At 45.6% G+C, this 23,106-nt stretch overlaps 1 protein-coding gene across 1 annotated transcript; it reads right to left on the bottom strand.

Moving 5' to 3' along the window:
- Positions 1 to 17,281: 17,281 nt before the first annotated feature.
- On the bottom strand, positions 17,282 to 18,198 carry ADM (adrenomedullin). Its single transcript, XM_007955103.1, has 3 exons — positions 18,101 to 18,198; positions 17,773 to 17,922; positions 17,282 to 17,573 (listed from the first exon to the last, which is right to left on the bottom strand). Exons 1-3 carry the CDS (start codon positions 18,196 to 18,198, stop codon positions 17,282 to 17,284), a joined length of 540 nt encoding a protein of 179 aa, XP_007953294.1.
- Positions 18,199 to 23,106: the final 4,908 nt, after the last annotated feature.

Here is a 23,106-nt window from a genome sequence, read left to right as displayed (position 1 = left end):
TCTGGGATAGGCAGCATCTTGTTACCATACTCCCTTAAGGCTTCCCGTACTAGTCCCAGGTCAGTGATATAGCATGGAGAGTTGTTAAGCTCTGGGTCAATTAGAAAGTTGGTGGTAAGGAAAGGACGACCATATAACATTATATAAGGGCCAAGTCTCAGATCACCCCTTGGGGCAGATCTAATTCACAGGAGAGCAATTGGGAGCAGCCTCATCCAAGACTCTTGGGTCTCTTGGCACAACTTAGCTCAAGTTCTCTTCAGAGTCTGGTTCATTCTTTTCACCTTTCCAGATGATTAGGGGTGCCAGGCTGCATGTAACTCATAGTTTGTTTCCAAAGCAGCAGATAGTCCTTGGGTAACTTTGGCTATATAAGGCAGGCCATTGTCAGACTGCAAGGATCTTAGGAGCCCATGCCTGGGGAGGATTTTTTTTACTCACTTCATTGGCCTTCTCAGTCCTAGACAGGAGGGCTTCTGCTCCTCCTGTAAAGTTGTAAACATAGACCAGCAAATATTTATAGGCTTGGCGTGGAGTCATGACAGTGAAGTCTATCTGCCAGTCTTCTCCTGGGTAGGTTCCTCTATGCTGGACTGGCTTTATGAGTGGAGGAGGTATTGGGTGTGATGAGGATAATTCCTCTGACAAGAGTCACAACTGATTAACCACCTTATATAGGTTTCTCCCATAAAGGCATTTACTCAGCAGGCTTACTAATGCATCTCTCCCAAAGTGGGTGGAAGAGTAGAAGCCCTTAACAATCTTCTGTAGTCTAGACTCAGAAGCATAAAGAATTCCTTTATCATTGACTAGCCACCCATCTGGACCTTGTTAGGTAAATCCCCTTTGCCCCTTCCTCCTTCTCACTCTCAGAGTATTGAGGAAGTTGAGGGTGTGGTAGTTAAGTTGTGTGTCAACTTGGCTGGGCCTGGTTTTGAGTAGCTAGGCAGCTGTAGTTAACCCCCATGAGGAAACTGGTAATCAATTCCATGGCAGAATCTGCAGTGAACAGCTGAGTAGCTGCCTTAGGGATGTTATCTACTTCCAGTATACAAGGAGAAATGTTGAGAAAAGTCTCTGCAGCTTTTTGGCACACTTGGACCCTGCATGTAACGGAGTCTTCTTTCAGCAGTCTGCCATGTTTTTTGCTTGTTTTTTATTTTTATTATGATTTGGGTGAAAGTTTACAGACCATGTTCATTTTCCATACAGCAATTCATACACATTTTGTCTCATGACATTGACTGAAATTCCCCACAATGCAATAGCTCTCTTCCCACTTCCTTCCCATAGTGTCCTTTCCTCCCATGCACTTCTGCCCCCCAAGCTGTCTCCCTGTGCAAACACTGCCTTTCTGTTCTCCCATGGTTGATCGCTCAAAGGAGTGTATGTACCTGATGTACATGTTCACCCCATATAACAATTGCTGGCAAGGATGTGGAAAGATTGGGACTCTCATACACTGCTGGTGGGACTGTAAAATGGTACAACCACTGTGGAAAGCAGTATGGTGATTCCTTCAAAAGCTGGAATTAGAAATACCATTTGACCCAGACATTCCATTACTAGGTATATATCCTAAAGAAGTGAGAGCCATGACAAGAACAGACATATGCATACCCATGTTCATCGCAGCACTATTTACAATAGCAAAAAGAGAGAAACAACCTAGGTGTCCATCAACTGAGGAATGGATAACCAAACTATGGTACATATACACAATGGAATACTATGCAACCCTAAAGAATAATATAGAATCTGCAAAATACTGCATGACATGGATGAACTTGTAGGACATTGTGCTGAGTGAAAAAAGTCAATCACAAAAGGACAAATATTTTATTAGTCCGTTATTGTAAAAGTCAAGGAAAGGTTTATCTATGGAAGGAAATTTTCTTTGTTGGTTACCAGGGGTGGGAGGGGAGGGGAGGGAACACTGTTAGATAGGTGTAGATAAGTATTGATTTGGGTGAAGAGAAGGGCAATGTACCAAATGTGAGTGATCAACATGGAGGCATTGAGGAAGAGGAAGACATAGAGAGGTACATGGGAGGTACAGACAACAAAGATGAACCCTTTTGCACATACAGTACTGTGTTGTCAGTGAAGGCAAACATGGATATATGGGTGGATGATGGATGGACAGGCTGAACTAGTAGGTTTGTCTATGCAGTGGGGAGTGTACCTAAGACCATGTTGGCAGACAATGGTTCTACAAGCATATTTGTATGTTCTGTAAGAATTCCCAAGTGTGTAGTAGAGCTGACAAAGGACAAGATTATAGTCATTTCTTGGGCACAGGCAGCTACCCAGAGGGACTGAGTAGTTGAACCTGTGGGCTCGGGACCATAGTCTCAGGGGTCATCAAGCTCAATTGGCATAACATACTATACAAAACATCATTCCACCTCCTACTTTGGGAAATAGTGACTGGGATCTTAAAAGCTTCCAAGCAGCCATCTAGATGCAACAATGGGTCCAGAGCAAAGAAGAATGAAGAAAACCCAAGATTCATGGAAACAATTAGTCCTAGCAACTGGTACACCATGCAATCCACAGCCTATATGACTATGAGACCAGAACTAGTTGGTGCCTGGCTACCACTGTCAACCACTCGGAGGGGGATCTATGTAGGAGATCCTGGACAGAAAGGGAGAACAATGTGGAACAAAACTCAACATCATTTGGGATCAAAAAAAGGGGGGGGCGGGGGTGGACCAGGTTTGCTGGTCTGATAGAGCCTGGTGGAACCACTGAGACTATGGCCCCTAGCTGCCCTTCAGGTCTGGAATTAAACCCACATCTGGAATTAAACCCACACCTGTGGCTTCCAGTCAAACAAAAGACAGGCATATGAATTCACCATTTACACTAGGTAGATACACTCCTTGGAGAGAACAATGATGGGAGAATAGAAGAGCTGCGTATGCACAGGGAGACAGCTCAGGGGGCAGGAGTGCATGGGAGAGGACACAGAGAACAGGTAACTATCAGGACGAAGTGGGGAGGAGCTGTTGCATTGGGGTAAATTTTAGTAAATGTCATGAGACAAAGTGTCTGTGGACTGCTGTATGGAAAGTGAATTTGCTCTGTGAACTTTCACCCAAATCACAAGTTTAAAAAAAAAACCCAGTGAGTTGTCCCAAGGAAAACTTGGATGCCTCTTTTACTAGTAGGGCAGTAGCTGCAACTGCCTGGAGGCATCTTGAACATCCCTGGGCCATGGGATCAAGCTGCTTTGAAAAATAGGCTACCGGCCTGGTTATGGGGTCAATTTCCTGAATAAGGACCCCTAAAGCCACTCCTTGCTTCTCACACACAGTTTAAAGGATTTTCTTAAATATGGGAGCCCTAGGGCTACAGCCTTTCCCAAGTCTGTCCTTAGTTTGTTGAAAGCCTGCTGGGATTCTGGGGTCCAGTCCAAGGAGGTTCTCTTCCCCCTTGAGGGCCTTATACAGAGGTCTTGCTATAAGGCTAAAGTTAGGGATCCAAATTCAGCAAAATCCAGCCATCCCTAGGAAGCCTCTCCGCTGTCTAGTAGTGGTGGGTGCTGGTAGAGCAGTGATAACATTTTTCTGCTCTGGAGCCAGCATCCACATCCCTGGGATTAATACAAAGCCCAGGTACGGTTGTTTAGAGATTTGGGCCTTTTCCAGTAACACTAATTGTCCTCATTCCCCCAGGAAATTTAGTACTAATATAGTATTTTTGTCAGAACTTTCCTTAGTTGAACTAAAACCAAACCAAACTCACTGCCATCAAGTTGGATCTGACTCAGCGACCCCTCCTTGAGTTTCCGAGGAGGTATCACTACAGAATTAGATTGCCCAACCTTCCTTCTGAGGAATGGCTGGTGGGTTTGAACCGCCAACCTTCTGGTTAGCAGTCAAATGCCTTAGGCACTATACCACCAGAGAAATTATCTACATACTATAACAGTATACTATCTGACAACTCTAATTCCCTCAATTCTGTAGCCAAGGCATTTCCAAATAGGTGAGATGAATCCCTAAAACTTTGTGGCAAGCGAGTCCAGGTAAATTGGGTGGTGTCCTGAGGGTTAGAGTCCTGCCACTCAAAAGCAAAAAGATATTGACATGCACTATGCAGGGCTATGCAAAAGAAAGCATCTTTTAGGTCCAACACTGAGAAGTACTGGGCTTCCTTTGGCACCTGGATGAGTAGGGTGTAGAGATTTGAGACTATAGGGTGTATAGGGACTACCACCTTATTTACTGCCCTTAGGTCTTGGACAAACCAGCATCTCCAAATTGGCTTCTGCACTGGAAGGATTGGAGTATTTGCATGGAGACTGGAAAGGCTTAATTAACCTATGTTGTAAATAGTGCTCTAAAACTGGCCTTATTCCCCTCTATGCTTCAGGCTTCAAGAAGTATTGCCTTCTCCAGGAGTATGGTCCTCTTGGTTTTAAGGTAATAAAGATAGGATCAGCATTTTCAGCTCTTCCTGGGATAGAGACATCCCACATTTTAGGGACCACTTGGTCAAGTATATGGTTAGGAATATTCTCTCTGTTTGCCTCAGGAGATATTATGCCTGCAGCTTGTCCTGCAATAGAAGGTTTTCTCTGGGAGAGTTTGCTTCTAAAAGAAAATGACTTTCAGTTTGTAGAGCAGGTCCTGTCCCAACAAGGGCCTTGGACACTCAGGTATATAAAGAAAAGAGTGGGTGAGATTTCTTCCCTCAACTTCACAAATGAGGGGGAGAGTAAAATGTCTGACTTTGGGCTTCCTATCAACCCCAATTACTGGAGGACTCAAACATCTCAACAATTTTGAAGACTAGACTTCTCAGTGGAGTATGGTCACCCCATGAGTCAGGGGCACCATGCTTGCAGTATTCTCTGTCACTATTGGGAACTAAGTCTCTTCACATGGCGGTCACTCTAAAGTGATCAAGTCCAGCCAAGTGCACTTTTTCAACCTGACTGAATCAGGAGGTATCTATTACATCTGCTCAGTAATCAACTAAAATGACTCAGAGAAATAAAGACCTCACAGTTCACACCAGGGCCTTCTGTGAGGCAGGAAACAAAAAGAAAGAGAAAGAAAGGAAAGGGGGGGGGGATGAGGGAAGAGGAGAAGCAGGAAATAAGGTTGAGATAAAGAAGTTTGGTTCATGTGGAGACTTGATCTTGGGATTAGATTTCTACTCATCAGGAGGGAGAGACTCAAGACAAATCAAGTCCTGGCAGCTGCTTGACCATCTGACAGGGTTTCACAGTCCTCCCCTCAAACTTGGGACAGGTAATGTCTCTCCTGGCTGGCTTGCCACATCTCCGTCAGAGTCATGGGGCTCTGAGCAAGGGTCCTTGCCTTCTACTGACAGAATTGAACAGGAGAGACAGAATATCCACATAAATCAAAGTTTATTAAAGAGCAAGGAGAGAGGAGGGGCTCATGACGGAGAGGTGGGGAGGGGCTTCTGCAACATTAGCCTCCAGTCTCTCACTGAACAAAGGAAATTCTTAAGGTTTATAAAGGGTGTTAGGTGGGAAAAGGCATCATCTGTAGTCATAAAACGGGCAGGGATTTCCAGGGAAAAGGTGAGAGTGCACACACAGGAAGCAGACAAGATGGATTCCATCTCAAAGGCTGTCAGAACAAAGACGGAACCTTTTGTGAAGGCTACTGAGGTGCCTGATATCACTTTGTCTGGGATGTTGCACATGTGTGATGTCTCTAGATCCTGGTTCAAGTCCCAGCAAAGGACTTTTGTTCTTGATTGCCTCTGGTAGAAGGTCACTTTGTCAGTCATGTTGAGTTTACTGCACATGCTCTGCACCTGGTGAGGAACTTAATGGGAAACTCAGGAGGTTTATCAGCATTTGACAACTGGTTAAGTTTGAAGGTCTTTTGAAATGTAGCTTCTTTATCTTGCCTATGGGCCTGGCTTGTTACTTGCAAGCAGATCTCTGGCACCAGCAGTAAGAATTATTTGGTGGTCTTCAGTAGGCTTAGATTCCAAGAATACTGAGCGGCTGCTTGATCCAGACAGCCGGATTCCCTCTGTTTTATCTGCTCCCACAGTTGCCTCTCTCTGAAAATGAAGTCACTGGAATCCCTCTGCAAGTGTGTACATGCCTAGTCAGGGAGATATAAGGAATATCACCTCCATGTTGGTACTTGTGTTGTTAAATTGCTCATTCACTGCTATCTACCTAATTTGACCTGATGTCATCTCTCATCTGGACCACTGCAATAGCGGTCTATCCATACAGACACATGTTAAGCATTGAGTAGGAACTCAATAAAATATTGTTGATTGAGTCAATGAATTAATGAATCAATGAAATCCTGCTTGTCCTAAATCAGTGACTCAGTCCTGGTCCCCAACCCTTGTTTTGTGCCTGGTGCAGAGACCCAGCATGATACTGTGTTTCTAGGACTGTGGTTCTGTCCTGTTCCCGATGGTGCCTTTGGCAGCAGTAACAAGTCCTCTGCTTCCTACAGCTGGGCTTCCCTGGCCTTGCCTTTAGTTTGCTCCTGGACTGCCCAGTGCAGGGCCCTCTGCCATTCTTGATGCCTCTGACTTCCTGCTGTTCCTTCTCTATGCCAATGCCTTACAGAACAGCCACCTGTTGTCTGTTACCTCACCCTGGCTGGCCTTCTTCCCATCACCTGCAGCTGTTCTTCTCTGCAAACACCTGCCCCTTCTGACTGCAATTAACCCTTCTATTTCTGACTGTGTTACTGGATACAATGCCAAATCTAAAACAAAAAATAAACTGTTGTTGTTAGTCATTTTGACCACTAGGGTGCATTTTTTATATAGTTGAATAGTGATAATCTCTGGGCTTAGCAAAGTTACGTGGCTTCACAAAGATAAAATTTGAGCCAGAATCACACAATGATCTTATGTTCCACCCACAGAGAATCTAGTTTAGTTGATTTGGGATAGGGCCCTGGTGTCTGTATTATTTTAAAGCTCCCTCACTGCTCGAACTGATGGAACAAACGCATCAAACTAAGACAACAGGTTAGGTCAAGACACTGAAGCAAAACTAGGCTGGGAGATCCCATTTCATATGTGACTTGTGAATATAATGGAATGAGTCTTACCAGTGTCCAAAAACAGGCAAATGAGTTGCTGTTGAATTGGTTCTGATTAATGGCGACCCCATGTGTGTAGAGTAAAACTGCACTCTATAGGGTTTTCAAGGCTGTGACCTTTAGAGTTCACTAGGCCTTTCTTCTGAAGTACCTCTGGGTGGGTTCAAACCACCAACCTCATGGTTAAAAGTCCAGAGCCTAACAATTTGGGCTCCTTCACAGTGTCCAATCCCATCCAAATACAGAGGTGAGTGACTATCTGTTCAGCTTCACCACCTCACTGGTATTATAAATGCCCTGTTTTTGATCTAAGAAGTGGAGGGGGGTTGGCTTATTAATGTCTTCTGCCACATGGAGCAAAATGGATGTGGCTAAGCAGTGACTTTAGGTACAGGCAGGTGTCACTTCTGCTGGGCCATGTGAGAGTGATCTGCAGGCTGCTGTGGATAAAAGACCACCCAACAGTGTAAAAACAATAGCTAACATGGGCCTTCCACTCAGGCAACAGTGGGACTCATTCAAAGGGCAGGGGATGGGCCCCAGGCATTTGAGTGGCCTTCACTGGCTTCCTGGGGAAGATCAGCAGTATTTCCTCCCTGACCTCCTCCTCTTTATGGGGCTCCTTCCCTAAGGCCTCCCATCAACCTCCTTCTAAGTCCCTGCTCTCCAGAGGACCCTGAGGTGAAAAGGGCTTAGTCTGGCTCTCCAGTCTCTTTCCAATATGTTCTTAGAGTAAAACCCAATCCCTGATGCTTCCGGCCTTGCCTTTTGATTCTCAAGAGACTATTTTCTCTCAACAAAACCTCACTCTCTGCAAATAAATAAAAAGTTTTGGCTTTCAAAACTATTGGTTTTGATGTGGGCTTCAAGAGGCTATTTTAAAAGTCAGAAGACTGAACAGTGACTGTTTTATTCTGTTTCTTTCTCTTTGCATTCCGGTTGTACCAACACTAATTGTCCTCAGGCAATGCCTCTGACTTACTAGGGAAAAGGTCAAGTGGAAAAAGTGTAGCAAAGAAAAGCAGAAGATTAACATTTTAAGGTTCTCTCTTTATGTAAGAAATACTGCAACCCTGACCACTCCAACCATCCCCCCCCCCCCCCCCAGTAAGCAGGTCAGGATGTTCTGGTTAAGTGTACACCGGCAGAGGGGAGAATCAAGATTTATCTGGATCATAAAAGTCTAAATGATAATTATTAAAACACTGTTTTCTTCAACAAGTCAATAACATGAAAACAAAAAGAAGAGAAATTGCACTAGATTAAAAGAAAACTTCAGAGATATAACAATCTTGTTTGGAACTTGTTTTGAACAAATCACTATAAAAAGTCATTTTGAAACAGGCAAATTTGATTATGGACTGGTTATGAAATGATACCACAGAATTATTATTAATGTTAACTGTGATAATAATATAATGGTATTTTGGTTATGTAAGAAAACATTCTTTTTTTTTTTTTTTTTAAACAGCTGCATACTGAAGTGTGTTTGGATGCAATGACATGATGTCTAGGAAAGAAAGAAAAAGAAAACAGACATTTTGGCCAGAAACAAAACCAAATACCAAAAAAGAATAAGGGATAGGAAAAGCAAGTGTGTCAAAAGCTTGATCACCGGTGAATTTTAGTGGAGGAGAGATGGGAGTTCTTCACATTATCTCTACTTTTTGTGTAAGTTTGGAAAATTTCATAATTTTTTAATTGCTAAATTGGTGCAGAAATAGATCGAGCAATGGAAGAGAACAGAAAGACCTAAAACAGATTCAAATACTTACTATTTAAGAGTTTGTTATATTATTGATTTGCAGACAGATGAATTCTTACTTCAAATAAAATCTGACATGGAGACCCAACCATAAAGCAAACAAACAGACTAGAGCTGTATTTTGAATTGTGTCACCCCAAAATATGGGTCAGCTTGGCTGGGTCATGATTCTCAGTGGTTTGGCAGTTATGAAATGATGTAATCGTCCCTCATGATGTTATCTGATGTAGTCAGCCAATCAGTTGTGAGGGCATATAGGGTGGGATACAACATCCTTTTTCAGATTACAGTCCTGATCCCATGTAAGGGGAGTTTCCCTGGGGTGAGTCCTGCATCATCCTTTATCTTACAAGAAATAAAAGTGAGCAAAGAAGGAGGGACATAACTATCAACAAAGGCTAAGAGCTGGGAGGGGATCACGCCCTTTAGACTCAGGGTTTCTGCTCTTAGAACCTCCTAGACCTGGAGGAAGGTTGATGCCAAGACACCTGGAGATCTCCAAGGGATGCCAGGAACACTGATGTTGAAAGGAGACAAGGACCTTCCCCCAGCACCAAAAGAGACATAAAGCCTTCCCCTAGAGTTGACACCCTGAATTTTAACTCATAGCCCCCTAAACTGTGAGAGAATAAATTTCTGTTTGTTAAAGTTTGTGTTATTTCTGTTACAGCAGCACTAGGTAACTTAGACACGCTGCTCCACTAGAAGCTGGAGAAAGCATCTAGCTCTTGCTTGTCCCTTGTTTCCTCAGAAAACTGCAGAAGTAACACAGAACTTTGTGGCTCTGCAGAATACAACTTGAAAACCACTGTAGCATAAGATGAAGGAAGCATCTGGAATCCTGAAGGAAAGCTGTATTACTCAATTTATGTGTAGAAATTAATTAACAATTTGAGGGAAAAAACAAAGTTAAATGCTTACCAATCATATGCCAAAATCCAGTTACATGGAAATATCTAAAGTAAAAAATGAAACCATAAGCGTACTAGAAGAAATACGGGTGTAAACTTTCACTCAAATCACAATAAAAATAGAAAAAAACATAGGTGAGTATTCTAAAATATTGAGACAGAGGACTTTCTAAGCAAGCCAACAAAAGCAGGAAAAATAAACCTTAATATGTTTGATTACATAGTATTTATAAATTTTAGATAGCAAAAAATAAACTACACTCCACAAAAAAAGAAAAAAAGGAATGTGTGTGTATGTATGTGCCAAAATGTTAATATTTTTAATTAATAAGGAGTTACTTCAAATCAATAAGAAAAAAGACAAACAGTCCAACAGAAGAAAATGGACAAATAACTCCAAAAACAATATACAAAAGAAGAAATCTAAATACTCAAAGTCATGAAAAATATTTCACCTCACTAGTGATCAAAGAAGAAGAGTTGAGGCTTTTGAGTTGTGGTGTTGGCGAAGAATGCTCAAAGTCCCATGGACTGCCAGAAGAGTGAACAAATCTGTCCTGGTGGAAGTGCAGCCGGAATGCTCCTTGGAAACGAGAACAGCCAGACTTCATCTGTTGGTCATGTTGTCAGAAAGGGACCATTCCCTGAAGAAGGATATCTTCTTGGCAAATGATGTCATGCACGGTAAAGTGGAGGGTCAATCAAAAAGTGGAAGGCCTTCAACAAGATGGATTGACTCAGTGGCTGCAACGATGGGCTCAGATATAGCAAGGATTGTGGGGCTGGCATAGAACCGGGCAGTGTTTCATTCTGTTGTACATAGGGTTGCCATGAGTCGAAGCCAACTCAATGGCACTTAACAACAATAATGATAAAAGAAATATGTTAAAGTAATGATAATATTTTATGTTGGTTTCTATTTCTGATGCTATGACAGACTAGATAAGCTGAAAATCCTCTTGCAATAAAGCATCTAGAAATACTAGATAAAATATAATAAACCTCTTTTAAAATGTATAGCTGAACTCCCATGAAAATATGGGAAATCCACAGAAGACCAAGCTAACTAAAACACAGAATGGAAAGTGTGAGCTGAAAAGCAGTTGCCCTGAGCTTTGGGTAGGATTTTCCTCTTCTTGGTAACAAAGAGACTTGCTTAGGGCAGAAAAGGAACTTATATACCCCAATAAATTTAGGGTCCTCAAAAGGCCATATCTTTCTTTTAAAATTAGGGACTGGTTATGAAATGATACCACAGAATTATTACAAATGTTAACTTTGACATTTACACACTGTTTGTAGAAGTATAAATTGATATTTCCAGAGGGGAATTTGGCAATATGTAACAAATACTAAACAACAACAAAAAGTACAAACCCATTGACCTAGTAATTTTGCTTCTAAGAATTTATCCTAAAAAATGATCAGAAAATTGCCCAAAGTTGAGTGAATAAAATGTTTCTGGGAAATTTTTCAAATGGTAAAAACTTAGAGGGAATAAGCTTAATATCAAATAGCAGAGGATTTGGTTAAATCAATTATGCTATCTTCATATGATGAAATGCTGTGCAGATAATAAACATGACATTGTAGAGACATATTGACATTGAAAGATGCCCAAAATATGCTATGTGGGGAAAAAAAAAAAGGTTATAGACTACCATGATTCCACCTTTTTTGCTTTTTATGTGTGCACCTTTAGGAAAAGTTCAAACAACCAACAAATAAAAGAAGATAAGCTAAAATTCCCTAGTCATCAGAGTAATAGAAATTAAAACAATAGCACCATACTACTTTATACTTATTAGGATGATAAAGACCAGAAAAATGGACCCACAACAAGACTGACAAGGATATGTTGTTGTTGTTATGTGCTGTTGAGTCAGACCCCACTCATAGTGACCCCTCCTTGGGTTTCTGAGGCAGGATCACTATGAAGTAGATTGCCCAACCTTCCTTCCAAGGATTGGCTGGTGGGTTTGAACCACCAGCCTTCTGGTTAGCAGTCAAGTGCCTTAGGCACTTTGCTGCCAGAGCTCCCAACAAGGATATGAGGACATGGGAATTCTCATGCAGTGCTGGTGAGAACACAAACTGGTAGAGGTATTCTGGAAAGCAATCAAACAGAATTTAGCAAAATTGGTATGTAGAGGCCAAGTAATGCCATTCCTGGACATCTATCCCCAAAAATCCTCATCCCGATCCATAAGGGGCACCAAAAGGGAGGTTCATTACCTTATTTTTTTGTCAGAGGGGCACTGGAGGCAACCCAAGTGTTCCTCCTTAAGGAACAAGAACAATAAATGTAGTTGATGCATACTACAGAGTGTTATATAGAAATAAGAAGAAACAACATACACAGATAGATATTTTTTTTAAGTACTGAGGTTGAAAAATAGGGAGTAACTATATATTTCACAAAACAACACAACAGATTTTACAAGAGTTTATGCATGTAAGTGTAGTGAAAACTGTGAGAGCTGGGACTCTGGGGGGCTGTTTTTCTGAGTCTCGAAAGTTTTCTGCCTTTGAGAGGGTGCCGTCTTACCACTTTTCTATGGTTCACCTTAGTAGAAAATATTTGAGATTTCCCTTCTCTGACAGCTTTTCACCTTATACAGGTTCCAGCTTTTATAAGTTTTACTGTATATAAAACATATCAAAAAGAATTCCTATGAAGGAGATGAGAATGGATAAGAAATTGAGAAAAAGTAATTAAAATAAAACAAGAGGACTGCACAGACTGATGATTGCAATTTGCCTTAAATCGAGGAGCATGTTTGAGTCAGTGCTCTGCACATGAGGTCAATTAGGGGGAAAAAAAAGTTTGTATGTGTGTACATATAACCCCAACCAAATTCACCACCATCAAGTCAATTCCAACTCACAGCTACTCTACGAGACAAAGTAGACCTGCCGAATAGGGTTTCCAAGGCTGTAAATGTTTACAGAAGCATACTGCCACAGCTTTCTTCCAAGGAGTGGCTTGTGGGTTCGAACCACCGACGTTTTGGTTAGCAGCCAAGCATTTTAACCACTGTACCACCAGGGCTCCTGTGTACACATATAATGCATAAAAATATTTAAACGGATATATATTAAAATATTAGTAGTCGTTTTCTTTGGAGTGGTTTGAAAGGTGAGTCATTTTTTTCTACACTGAAAATATTGTATAGTAAGTACAAAGTATTTTTTTGTTTTTAATGTTTTAAAAATCCATCTTACTACTCAGAACTTCTTTGCTGCTGTTGGATAAATGTACAATAACCTACTAAAGTCAGCTGCCTGTGTGGCCGCAGTCATTTTATTGTTTTTCCAGAATGTTCCAAAATAGCTCTGGAATAAGACCAGTGGGACCACCAGATAGCTATCCAGCCTCACCCTTCTTCTCATGCAAATGAAGACCAAGCCTCCAATCCAGCTTTGACAGAAACCTCTATGGACCTGGGATAACAAGGCCCTCTCCTCAAGAAGGCGGGGCGACACTCATAACTCTGGGAGTCAGCTCAAAACACCCTCTGAACTCTGAGCAGCAGTTGCCAAAGACAAAAGGTTCCACCTCAGGGGTGGAAACTCTATTTGCAGCTTTGTAGACACAGGTGTTCTTCCCAACGACCTACAGTGTGGGACTGTGTTTGGCCGGAATAGCTCAGAAGTCCTTTCCTCAGAAGCCAGCTCCTGAGGCCTTCAGTGTATGTTCTAACTATATTTGGCAGTGAAAACCAAAAAGGTCAGTGGCTTGACAAGGTGGGGGGGCCTATTCCTGATTTATAATTCCTGCTTCAAACCAAGACCAAGAATTTTAAAACTCACTTTATTTATTTATTTTGCACTCACTGGAGCTTACAACTTAAGTAGCTCTTTCCCAGCCCTTCCAGCCCTCATGTAAATCTTTTACAACCACAGGTATAAATCACCTACCTTGTATTAGCCATCCTTGTATTAGAGGACATTTGGGGACATCTGGCTTGAGAACCCAGAAGTTAAAATAATCCCACTTTACTCCCTATGTCTTCATAGCATTAAAATAGCCTGTAGCACTTGGGTGCAAATCCAGACTCCACTATGCATTACTCACTGTGTGACTTTGGTTAAATTACTTTATGCCTCCGAAGTTCAGTTTTCTTGTCTAGAAGCAGAGATAAGAACACCTACTTCACAGGGTTGCTTTAAGGACCAAAGAAGATAAGGCATATAAAGTGGCTCGAAGAAGGTCTGACACAAAGCAGAAAATAATCCATGTGCACCCCTCCCATCACTGCTCTCAACCCTTAGCTGTTTAGCCAAGGTGTTGGCTTTTCAAGAAATCTCCTGGTACCCTGTATCTGATTACAAATGGATGGTATCATTCCCACAGCCAGCAACAGTAGCTAAAGATAAAAGCTGAGAGTACTCTTCAGCTGTGGACAGGTCAAATCAACTCACACATGACTCATCGCTGTTGATAAACGATGTGTTCTTGGCATCAGGAGGCCCTATCCTGATAGGTTTCAGCACCTTATTTAAAAGAAAAAAAATATAGAAGGTAAATTGACCTTGTACAGGGGTTGATGGTGATCTTCTGTCAATTCTGAATTCATATTAGACTGTTCTCAGGAGGGTCTCTGTCTTCTCAGACATGTCTCCAGTCACAGGATTTCCAGTTGGGAAGACTCCAGCTGAGCAGCTGCCTCTTTATCTCAGAGCTGAACCATCTCCTTCACTTGCTTTGGATTCCCTGAAGTCATAAGACTGCCTGGGCAGAAGGCTAGAGATCTGTCCTCTGCTCAGAACAGCCCTAAGCTAGTGCCCAACCCGCCTTTGGCAGTTTTGTCTGCAGCCTGAAGCCCTGCCAGGGTGAGGTTTGGCTGGAGGGCTCTGTGGCTATGGTTTAACCATGAGCCACTGTCTGTGAGGTGCAAGTTTGCGGCTCTCTGCAGTTTCTGTAGCTCCCTCAGACCACCTGGAACCACTCGCTGGCACAGAAATTCCACTACTGGAATTTTTAGTCACTCTTTCATTCATAGATGCCCCGTACCTTACGCAGTCCAGCATTTCAAGTGAATATTTGTTAAATGGCCCTGGAAGACACTAATATTCTTTTGATTCATTTTGTAGCCCCTCAATTCTGGTGAATCTCACAAAGTCATTGTTAGGATCAATCAGAAAAGAATTATTTGACCATTGACACTATCAATAGCTAAGTGTCCAAAAATGAGGCCTTGTATAGCCTTAGGGAAATGCCATGTGCCAGGGTCTACTTTCTTTTCAATTTCAACTACTTCAGCATTGTCCCAGACTAGGACCCAGCTCTTTCATTGGGTTTTAAAGGAACTCACTATCCTACCTCCTTAGAAGAAGTCCTGTGATACACAATAGAGGCAAAAGGCCCAGGAGGGAAAAGACTGTTCCCAGAAATATTCCCATTCTCCAAACTCACCTTCAGGTTTTCTTAGTCAGGAAGGTTGCTGAGATCTCTAGAAGAACCAGCATTTCAGCCGTGGTTTGCAAATGAAAAGACCAGGGAACTTTCTGGAAAGGAGAAGCATTGGCTCCCTATCCTGGGTCCTTGGGGTACTGGGTGAGACAGTGGAGCAAGGAAATAAACCGGGGAGCCTCTTCCATAGGCAGGTATCTTGCCTCTCTCTACTACCCCCCCCCCCACACACACACACTTCTGTACTAACTGTTCCACTATCCCCATATCCTTTCTAGTCATGCAATGGGGGGTTAATGTCCAGCTTCCAACACCGGAACTGGGATCAACCTTCTAAGATGATAAAGCAAAAGCAAGCAAGGGGGAAGAAGTAAGGAAAAAGGAAGGCAAGAGAAAAGTGGAGAAAAAAAAAAAAATGAAAAGAGTTTGGGAAGGAGGAAGGAAGAGGAGAGCTACAAGGGGAGGCGAAACAATGAGGGTCTCAGGTCCTCAGACGCGCACGGTTCCGGCTGCACGTCCGTCCAGCCAGTCTCCGGCCAACAGCTGCACGCTGCGCAGCGTGCGGGCGCTGAGTCACTGTCCCAGAACACGGAGCTGCAGTGCAGGTCTTGGCGGGGGGGAACGGGTCGGCCCTGGTTGGCATCTGCAAACCGTTTTTTTTTTTTTTTTCCTTTCCTCTTTTATTAAGGTTATGTGCTGACTCCCACGTAGGAGGATTTATTAAACCGCACGTACTGCCTGACGGCTCGCAGCTGCCGGTAGGGTGCGCTACAGCCACGCTTATAAACCCGATGGCCAGCTGGGCCCTTGGGCCAAAGAGGACTGGGGTTGTTGACCAGGTCCAACTGTGGTTTCCCGGAGGTGTCCCAACATTTTGCTGGCGTAGCTTCTAACTTTAACACCCGCGGCAGCCTGAATAAAACCTCACTTAGAAGGCCTCGGAGACCCCAACTCTCCCAGACGCGTTTTTGTGCTGGGTTCCTTGAGCAACTCTATAAATTTGGGACTCTGTTGCGCAACCGGGAGGGTCTTTATTTGCCTCTGTACTAGGGCTGACCCCACCCCGCCCGGTCTGGCCGCCACGCGAGGCGGTGACCTTGGGCGTCTCCACAAAGCCCTGACCCGCGCCCAGGGCACGCGCTCTGCGCGCCCCACATGGACAACCTAGCTCGTGACGGCTCAGCCCCTGAGGGTTTAGACAGTGCAGAGACCACAGCGCGCATAGTTGCTGCCGTCACATTTCTCGAAACCAGGCGGAGGGACCCCGCGGCTCAGGAGCGGGTTAAGACGAGGGCACCCATCCTTCTCAAGACGCTTAAATTGAGAATGAATCAGCATTGAGACAGTTTATTGGTTTGCTATTTCGCATATCACCCATTTTATGTAAATAGATTATACAGAGACACGGTGTTTCCTTCTTCCACAGGAGGTAATTAGTCTCTTTCTCTCACACACACAACCCACACAGCAAACAACATTACACCTCGCTGAGACATTCTTGTATTAAAATAGGAGAAGGGTGGGTGGGTAATACAATTGCTTTTAAATGCCCTGAATACAATATATAACGTACAAAAATATCTCTATATTTGAAGTTATAACACAAATCTTGACAGCAATAAACTTAAATATTGATAGTTACCTCTGTATATACAACACGCATTGCACTTTTCCTCTCTAGGTTTTGGAAAGTTCAAGTAATCGTGAGGCTTGCGCCCCGGTGGGGTGACACCCCGTGAAGAATCAGTTTGAGGGCGGGCACTGCAGTAGCTGAGACCCCTGCCCCGGAAATCTCAGCATTTATCCCTCGGTTTCTCCTCTCCGTGAGCCTGGGAGACAGTCACTGGGATTCCTCTGTCCCCCTGGAGCACCCGGGCCGGATCCAGGCTAATGGAGCACTGCTCCCAGAGGAGGGACCTCTGCAAAGCGAGGGCTCTCCGCCGGACAGTGCCTCCTCGACTCGAGATCTTTGCAGGGCTCTGTCTCAGCATGGTCCCCATCTAGCTGAAGAGCTCGGCTCGGGGAAGCCCTCCGCCCCGGGGGGCGCCAGCGAGATGCTTGCGAGAATGTTCGCTGCTGCCACAGACGCTTAAATCCTGAGTAGGGCGGCTAACACTTAGTGCGCCCGGGAGGCTGGAGCTCCCCGTGCCTGTGGCTCCCGGGACAAGACAGTCCGGCCTCTGCCGGTCTCCGACAGGGAGCGCCGGCGCCGACGGCCGTAGCCCTGGGGGCTGATCTTGTTTCTGGGGGCGACGCCGTCCTTGTCCTTGTCCGTGAACTGGTAGATCTGGTGCGCCAGCTTCTGCACAGTGCATGTTCCGAAGCGGCAGCCAAAGCTTCGCAGGCCCTGGAAATTGTTCATGCTCTGGCGGTAGCGCTTGACTCGGATGCGGGCAGCGTCCGGATTGCTGACAAGGGGAAGAAGGGCAATGTGAGACCCCCACCAACTAGGGCCTTGGCCTAAACCACCAACGACGGGAGCCCGAGAGGGCTGGCTGAAAACGACTCCCGCCTTCTGAGCTGCCACCCAGCTTTGACTCTTCCCAGGGCCAAGAGCTCTCCCAGCCCAAGTACCCCCGCCCCCTGGGCAGCATTCACTTTAGTTACCTGGTCTGGGGGCTGCGAGAGGCTCCCTTCACGTCCTGGGGCCGAACGAGAGTTTGGGCAGGCCCGGCCTTCACGTCAGCGAGACCAGTGGGGTAGTTGTTGAAAATCCGTAGGTCCCTCTTTCCACGACTTAGAGCCCACTTACTCCATCTAGAAAACACAAGCAAACCAGTTTCGCGTGTATCCGGGCAAGGTCCCGGCCTGCACTCTGCCCAGAGCCGGACCGTGAGGTCGGCCCAGACTATCACTTCTAACCCCTGGGGACCAATGGCCTGTTTCCCTTGTTTGCCAGGTGTGAAGATTGCGGAAGGCACTGGCCGGAACTTACTTTTTTCGGAACTCCGTCGCCACGTCGAGCCTAGCTGTGTCTGCAGCTAGGAAGGAGAGCGAGCCCAAGTACATAAGGGCGACTGGCATCAGTTTCATCCCGGCGGCGATGCGCAGACCCTGGGGAGAGAGAACCGGGAGCCGAGCGTGAGCATCCGGGCCAGTCGTACCGCTCCGGAGGGGCACGGGGGGAGGCGAGGGCCCCGCCGCTGGCGGGCTTAGCCCTCGTTCGGCTTGGCTCAGACGCTTATCTCCCTGGGGCGCAGAAAGGCGCCAGCGGCGTTTGCACCGGCTGGCGGGTGACATGCCCCGCGGGGGAGGCCGCTGCAAAGCGCCAGGCTCCCAAAGGTTCCCTCCTTAACTTCCTGGGACTTGGCTGACAAGAGTAAAGTTGTTTGGATCGCTGTGCGCGGGACCTGGGCCCATAACAGGAGTTGTAACCCGCAGAAGACTCTCCAAAGTGTGTTGTACACCTCACCCAACGCACCCAATCTCGAGCCTCAGCAAGGGACCCCTTAACCCGCGGGGCTTACGGCACCTACCTGCTGAGGGGGTATCTGCCAAAAATAGGGAGGAGAAAGTCCGAGAAGTAGCTCTGGCAGTAGCAAAACCCTAACGTCCAAGTCTCTCTGCGGTGAGAAGCAAGAGGTGGCAAGACTAGAGCTCTTCAGCCTGGTGTCACCAAGAAACCACTGAGTGGTCAGCTCTCGTTCCCTTGCTTTATAAGAGCGCGGGGGCGGGGCCTGGTTTGCCCACGCGCCCTCCCTTTTTTCTCTCGGGCGCGCGCGCTCCTCTCCAGTGCGCGCATTGCTTTCCAGTGAGTGTGGGGTTAGAGGGGGGTCCCTCGCACTCCAGGGCAATGAGATGGCTCCAAGAGACTGGAGCAAGAACTGTCAATCCTGACTCTCTGGGCACAGGGTTCAGACCTCAAGACCCGGCAAAGTAGGACTGATACAGCTTCTTGAGGTTCTTACCCGGGACTATGCTGTCCAGAGTACAGGGCTCCTGGATTGATGCTGCAAGAACCAGCGGCGGCAACCGCACCGTGGTCCGCGCCCCAGGCTTAGGGACCTATGTCCTCGAGTGGGGCCGCGCCCCCTGCAGGCTTGACGCCTGACCTGATCACGACCCCTAACTCCTACAGAGGTAGGGACTGATCGCAGAGCACAGCCCAGAAGAGAGGGGCTCGTCAGCCCTCTAAGAACTGCCGAGACCCCCAAATTCCGAGGTGGCCTTGTAAGATTTCGCAATAGGAGGAAGGCTCAGAAAGGCTGATTTGAGAAATGGGATCTGAAGTTTGAGATTTTACATGCCTATTTGGAAATACAGGAATAACCAAAATTAAGAAGATATTGTTTCTTCCCACCCCCCTCCCCGGAATCCAATTATGCCTTATAAGGTTACAACCTGAGAGTTTGCCTGGCTGCCCTTGGAGCCTTCACTCATCCATTGTAAACGTGAGCATTGACTGCCAGGGAGCACACTAATGCTTCACGTATGTTAATCGCTCTACAGTTTTCAAAGCACTGCCACATCTTTATTTCTTTTGATCCCCATACCAACCCTTGAATTAAGCAAAAAAAGTAACATTACTTTTACCATTTCACCAAACAGAAAACTGAACTTTAGAGAAGGCAAGAATCCTGCTCAGAGTCACGTTAGAGCTAGTAAACTATAGAGCTGTAATTCTGTCCCCTCCCCCCTTCACACACACCGCAAGCCAGCAATGAAGACTGGGGCGCGGTGTGAATTCTTCTATGCTGGGGTCATCACCTTGTCAAGGGGGAGAGGAGAGCCCCAGCCCCCGCCCAAAGATTTGTGCCTGTTCACGATGAATCACCCCAAACATGTTTGTCACCTGTACTCTCGCATTGCTGCTTCTTGACTTCACTTTCCTACTTCCCATCTCGGGGCCAAACTGGGGAGGGCAGGCTTAGGCCTGCGGGGCTCCCTGCTTCTTGCAAGAGGGTTTCTGGTGTCCTATCACCTAAGTGTCAGGTCCTAAAGTCTAGCACCTAGACTGAGAGGCCCAGGTCGTGAGACCACTGGGGCGCTGCTGACCAGCTTCTAGTCCTCACTCTATGACTATTTGCTGTGTGAAAGTGGGCAAGTCACGTCCCCTCTCTCTAGTTTTCCCATCTCTAACTTGCCCTCAGCAGATCTCTAAGCTTCCTTCCTACACATTCTGCCATATTGGTTCTGAGGCACAGCACAAAGGCGGCTGGGTGCTAGGCGGCCCGGACCTTGGCCACAGCCAGGTCTGCACTGCACACTGCTGGCTCAGCCACCTTCTCGCTCTCAGGACTGAACCGTGGACATTGCACCTGGAGAAGGAAGGGCCGAGTCGAGGCCATTTATTCTGAGGACTCTTCCCTGAAGGAGTCACCTGAGACGATATGAGTTCCAGCTGAGAGCAGGGAACAGATTCCTGGCTCTGGTAAGGACTCAGGGCACCAAGAGTCAGGGGGGCGTAGCATGGCAATTCTGCCCGGCTCAGGCCGCCTATCTGGCCGCAGGGCAATTTCAGCAACAGATCTAGTCAGGCGTTGGGTCTGTCTGCCCTGCGTGTCTACTTTGTTTCCAGAAGTCTCCCAGCCTAACCTGTTTTTCTCACTTGTCTCCCATTTCCCATCTCTTTTGTCGCTTCCCCCGCTGGGGCTCAGGGTCTCCCCACTGACTCTGTCCAGGACGGGCTGTCAGTCTGCCGGGGGCTGCAACCTACTTGTCGCCGGCTTCCAGCTGGGTCAACGCCAGGACAGGTTTTACTTTCATTTCCCTGGCTTGCGCCCCTGGCTGCAGAGGAGGTCAAGGACAGCTGGGCGTTGGCTCACAGCCAAGGGAGGTCCCGTGGTCGGGACTCGTTCCTTCCAGTCCCTGCCAGCCCTGGGGGGTTGTATGGGCGGAGGACTCTTCAGTTGTACTTCGTTGCCTCCTCGCTGAGTCCTTCAGGAAAGCCCCTGGTTCTGTGCGAGAAACCAGGCTCTTGCTTCGGCTGCAGGAGCGTTGAGAAGCGTGTTCTTGGCGCAAACTTGGCTTTGAGCTGCTGGAGGATTCAAGGAAAGCGAACCCAAGATTGGAGTTTCGTCTCTGCTCCATCTGGCTCCAGTGCCTACGCCAGCGGCGGCGTCTCAGTGCCAGAAATTCCCACCTGAGAGCCTTGGCACGCGCCTTATCTGCCCAGGTGCGCTTTGTCACTCTGGCACTTAGAAAGCTGACGCTCGAGAACCCCGCCAATTCTTTCTCTAAGTCAAGTCCCAGATTGGCAGCTCAGAGGATTTTGCTAGAACATTTGTATCTTCGAAAGTGTGTATGCGTGTTTTGTTTGCGTTTGCGTGGGCGGGCTGCAGGGAAAAGAGTACTCTCCAAAGAGTCGGGGATTTGAGCAGAAAAAAAGATAAAAGAATTTGCCAAATCTTGAGATCCATTTCCCCTCCCCCACCTTGTGCAATCTCGTGTTTGCTTACTTAATATTGTAAAGACCAAGGAAATCATGATAATGCATTTTCGGTTCAGTGATCAGATCTAGAAGGAAACTTCGCTTGGGAGTTCCGGTGATTTGTTAAAACGGAGTAGCATCCATCTGAACGGCACATATTGCAGATTCACATGGAGCTCGGGCAGTTCAAGGAAGGAAGGAAGTGAAGAAAAAAACATCTTTAAAATGTCGCTGGCAAGAAAAGAAATCTTGGTTAATGAAGATCCACGTTTTTTGTGCCTAAGAATTGTAAGAGGTCAGACGGTAAATAAACCTTAAAGCACTGTAATAAATGTATATATCCTGACATCATACAGAGACACAAGTACAAATGTGCTAAAGGCTTGTTACATAGTGGTGTCTCAATTTCTTCTCACTCCAGTTGAATTATTTTGAGGCACTATATTCAATGGGAGCTCTGGTAGCATAGTGGCTAAGACACTTGCCTGCTAACCAGACGGCTGGCGGTTCAAACCCACCAGCCACTCCTCGGAAGGAAGGTTGGGCAATCCTACTTCCGTAGTGATACTGCCTCGGAAACCAAAGGAGGGGTCGCTATGAGTCGGGTTTGACTCGATGGCACATAACAACAACAACTATTATTCAATATAAGGAGATCTGGTGGCCTAGTGCCTAAGGCATCTGACTGCTAACCAGAAGGCTGGAGGTTCAAACCTACCAGCCACTCCGGAGAAGGAAGACTGGGCAATCTACTGTAACGATTTACCGCCTGGGAAACACAATGGGGGGCTCTATGAGTCCGAATTGACTGGATGGCAGTGAGTTTGGTTTTAGTTTTTATATTCAATATATGTGTTAGTAATGTTTGGAGTTTAAAAAAAATTGTGGTGCTTTTTCATCTAACACTGAAGACAGTCCCTAAAGCCAGTAAGACCACACTCAGGTCATTCAGAAAAGTAATGAGAAACAATAAATGACATTAATGATATTAATAAGAATAAGGAAAATAGTGGCAAAGTGAATTGCATAATTATCTCAAATGCTTCTTTATTCAAACAGGACATTTTATAATATATTTATTATTCATAGTTCAAAATGCCTTTGTTTAGCTGAGGGTTGGTTTATAGAGTTCATTGGACAATAAGGTTCAAGAAGTGTCCTGGAGACATAATACAAAGTAGTTTAGAGAAAGGACAAACAGCCTTTTGGATTTGGTCACTCATACAGAGAAGGAGAAAGGATATAAGGCTCGGAGCAGTTTTTTTTCCAATTTCTGACTTCTCTAAGGAGCTAATAAAAATATAGATCTCTGGTGATGTAGTGGTTAAAGCATTTGTCTGCTAACCAGAAGGTTAGCGTTTCAAACCCACTAGCTGTTCCATGGAAGGAAGATGAGGCAGTCTGCTTCCACAAAGATTTACAGCCTTGGAAACCCAATTGGGGGGGGGGGGAGTCACTATGAGTTGGAATCTACTCAATGGCAGTAAATTTTGTTTTTTGATTTGGGCCAAGTTGTGAATTCTGATACAGATTAAAAAGCACTAATTCTATATCTTTAGGAACTCTGGTAG

Source organism: Orycteropus afer, unplaced genomic scaffold (genome assembly GCF_000298275.1).
Source record: "Orycteropus afer afer isolate SDZICR_OR568_19922 unplaced genomic scaffold, OryAfe1.0 scaffold00014, whole genome shotgun sequence".
Classification (NCBI taxonomy): Eukaryota; Metazoa; Chordata; class Mammalia; order Tubulidentata; family Orycteropodidae; genus Orycteropus; species Orycteropus afer.
Note: the sequence above shows the minus strand (reverse complement) of the source record. Positions and strands in the feature narration are given on the sequence as shown.

Excerpts from the sequence above, each read along its gene's own strand:
- ADM (XM_007955103.1), bottom strand. The coding sequence starts at position 18,198 with ATGAAACTGATGCCAGTCGCCCTTATGTACTTGGGCTCGCTCTCCTTC. Across the intron at positions 17,923-18,100 it reads GCGACGGAGTTCCGAAAAAA|ATGGAGTAAGTGGGCTCTAA; the intron begins GTAAGTTCCGGC and ends TGTGTTTTCTAG. Across the intron at positions 17,574-17,772 it reads TCTCGCAGCCCCCAGACCAG|CAATCCGGACGCTGCCCGCA; the intron begins GTAACTAAAGTG and ends TCCCCTTGTCAG.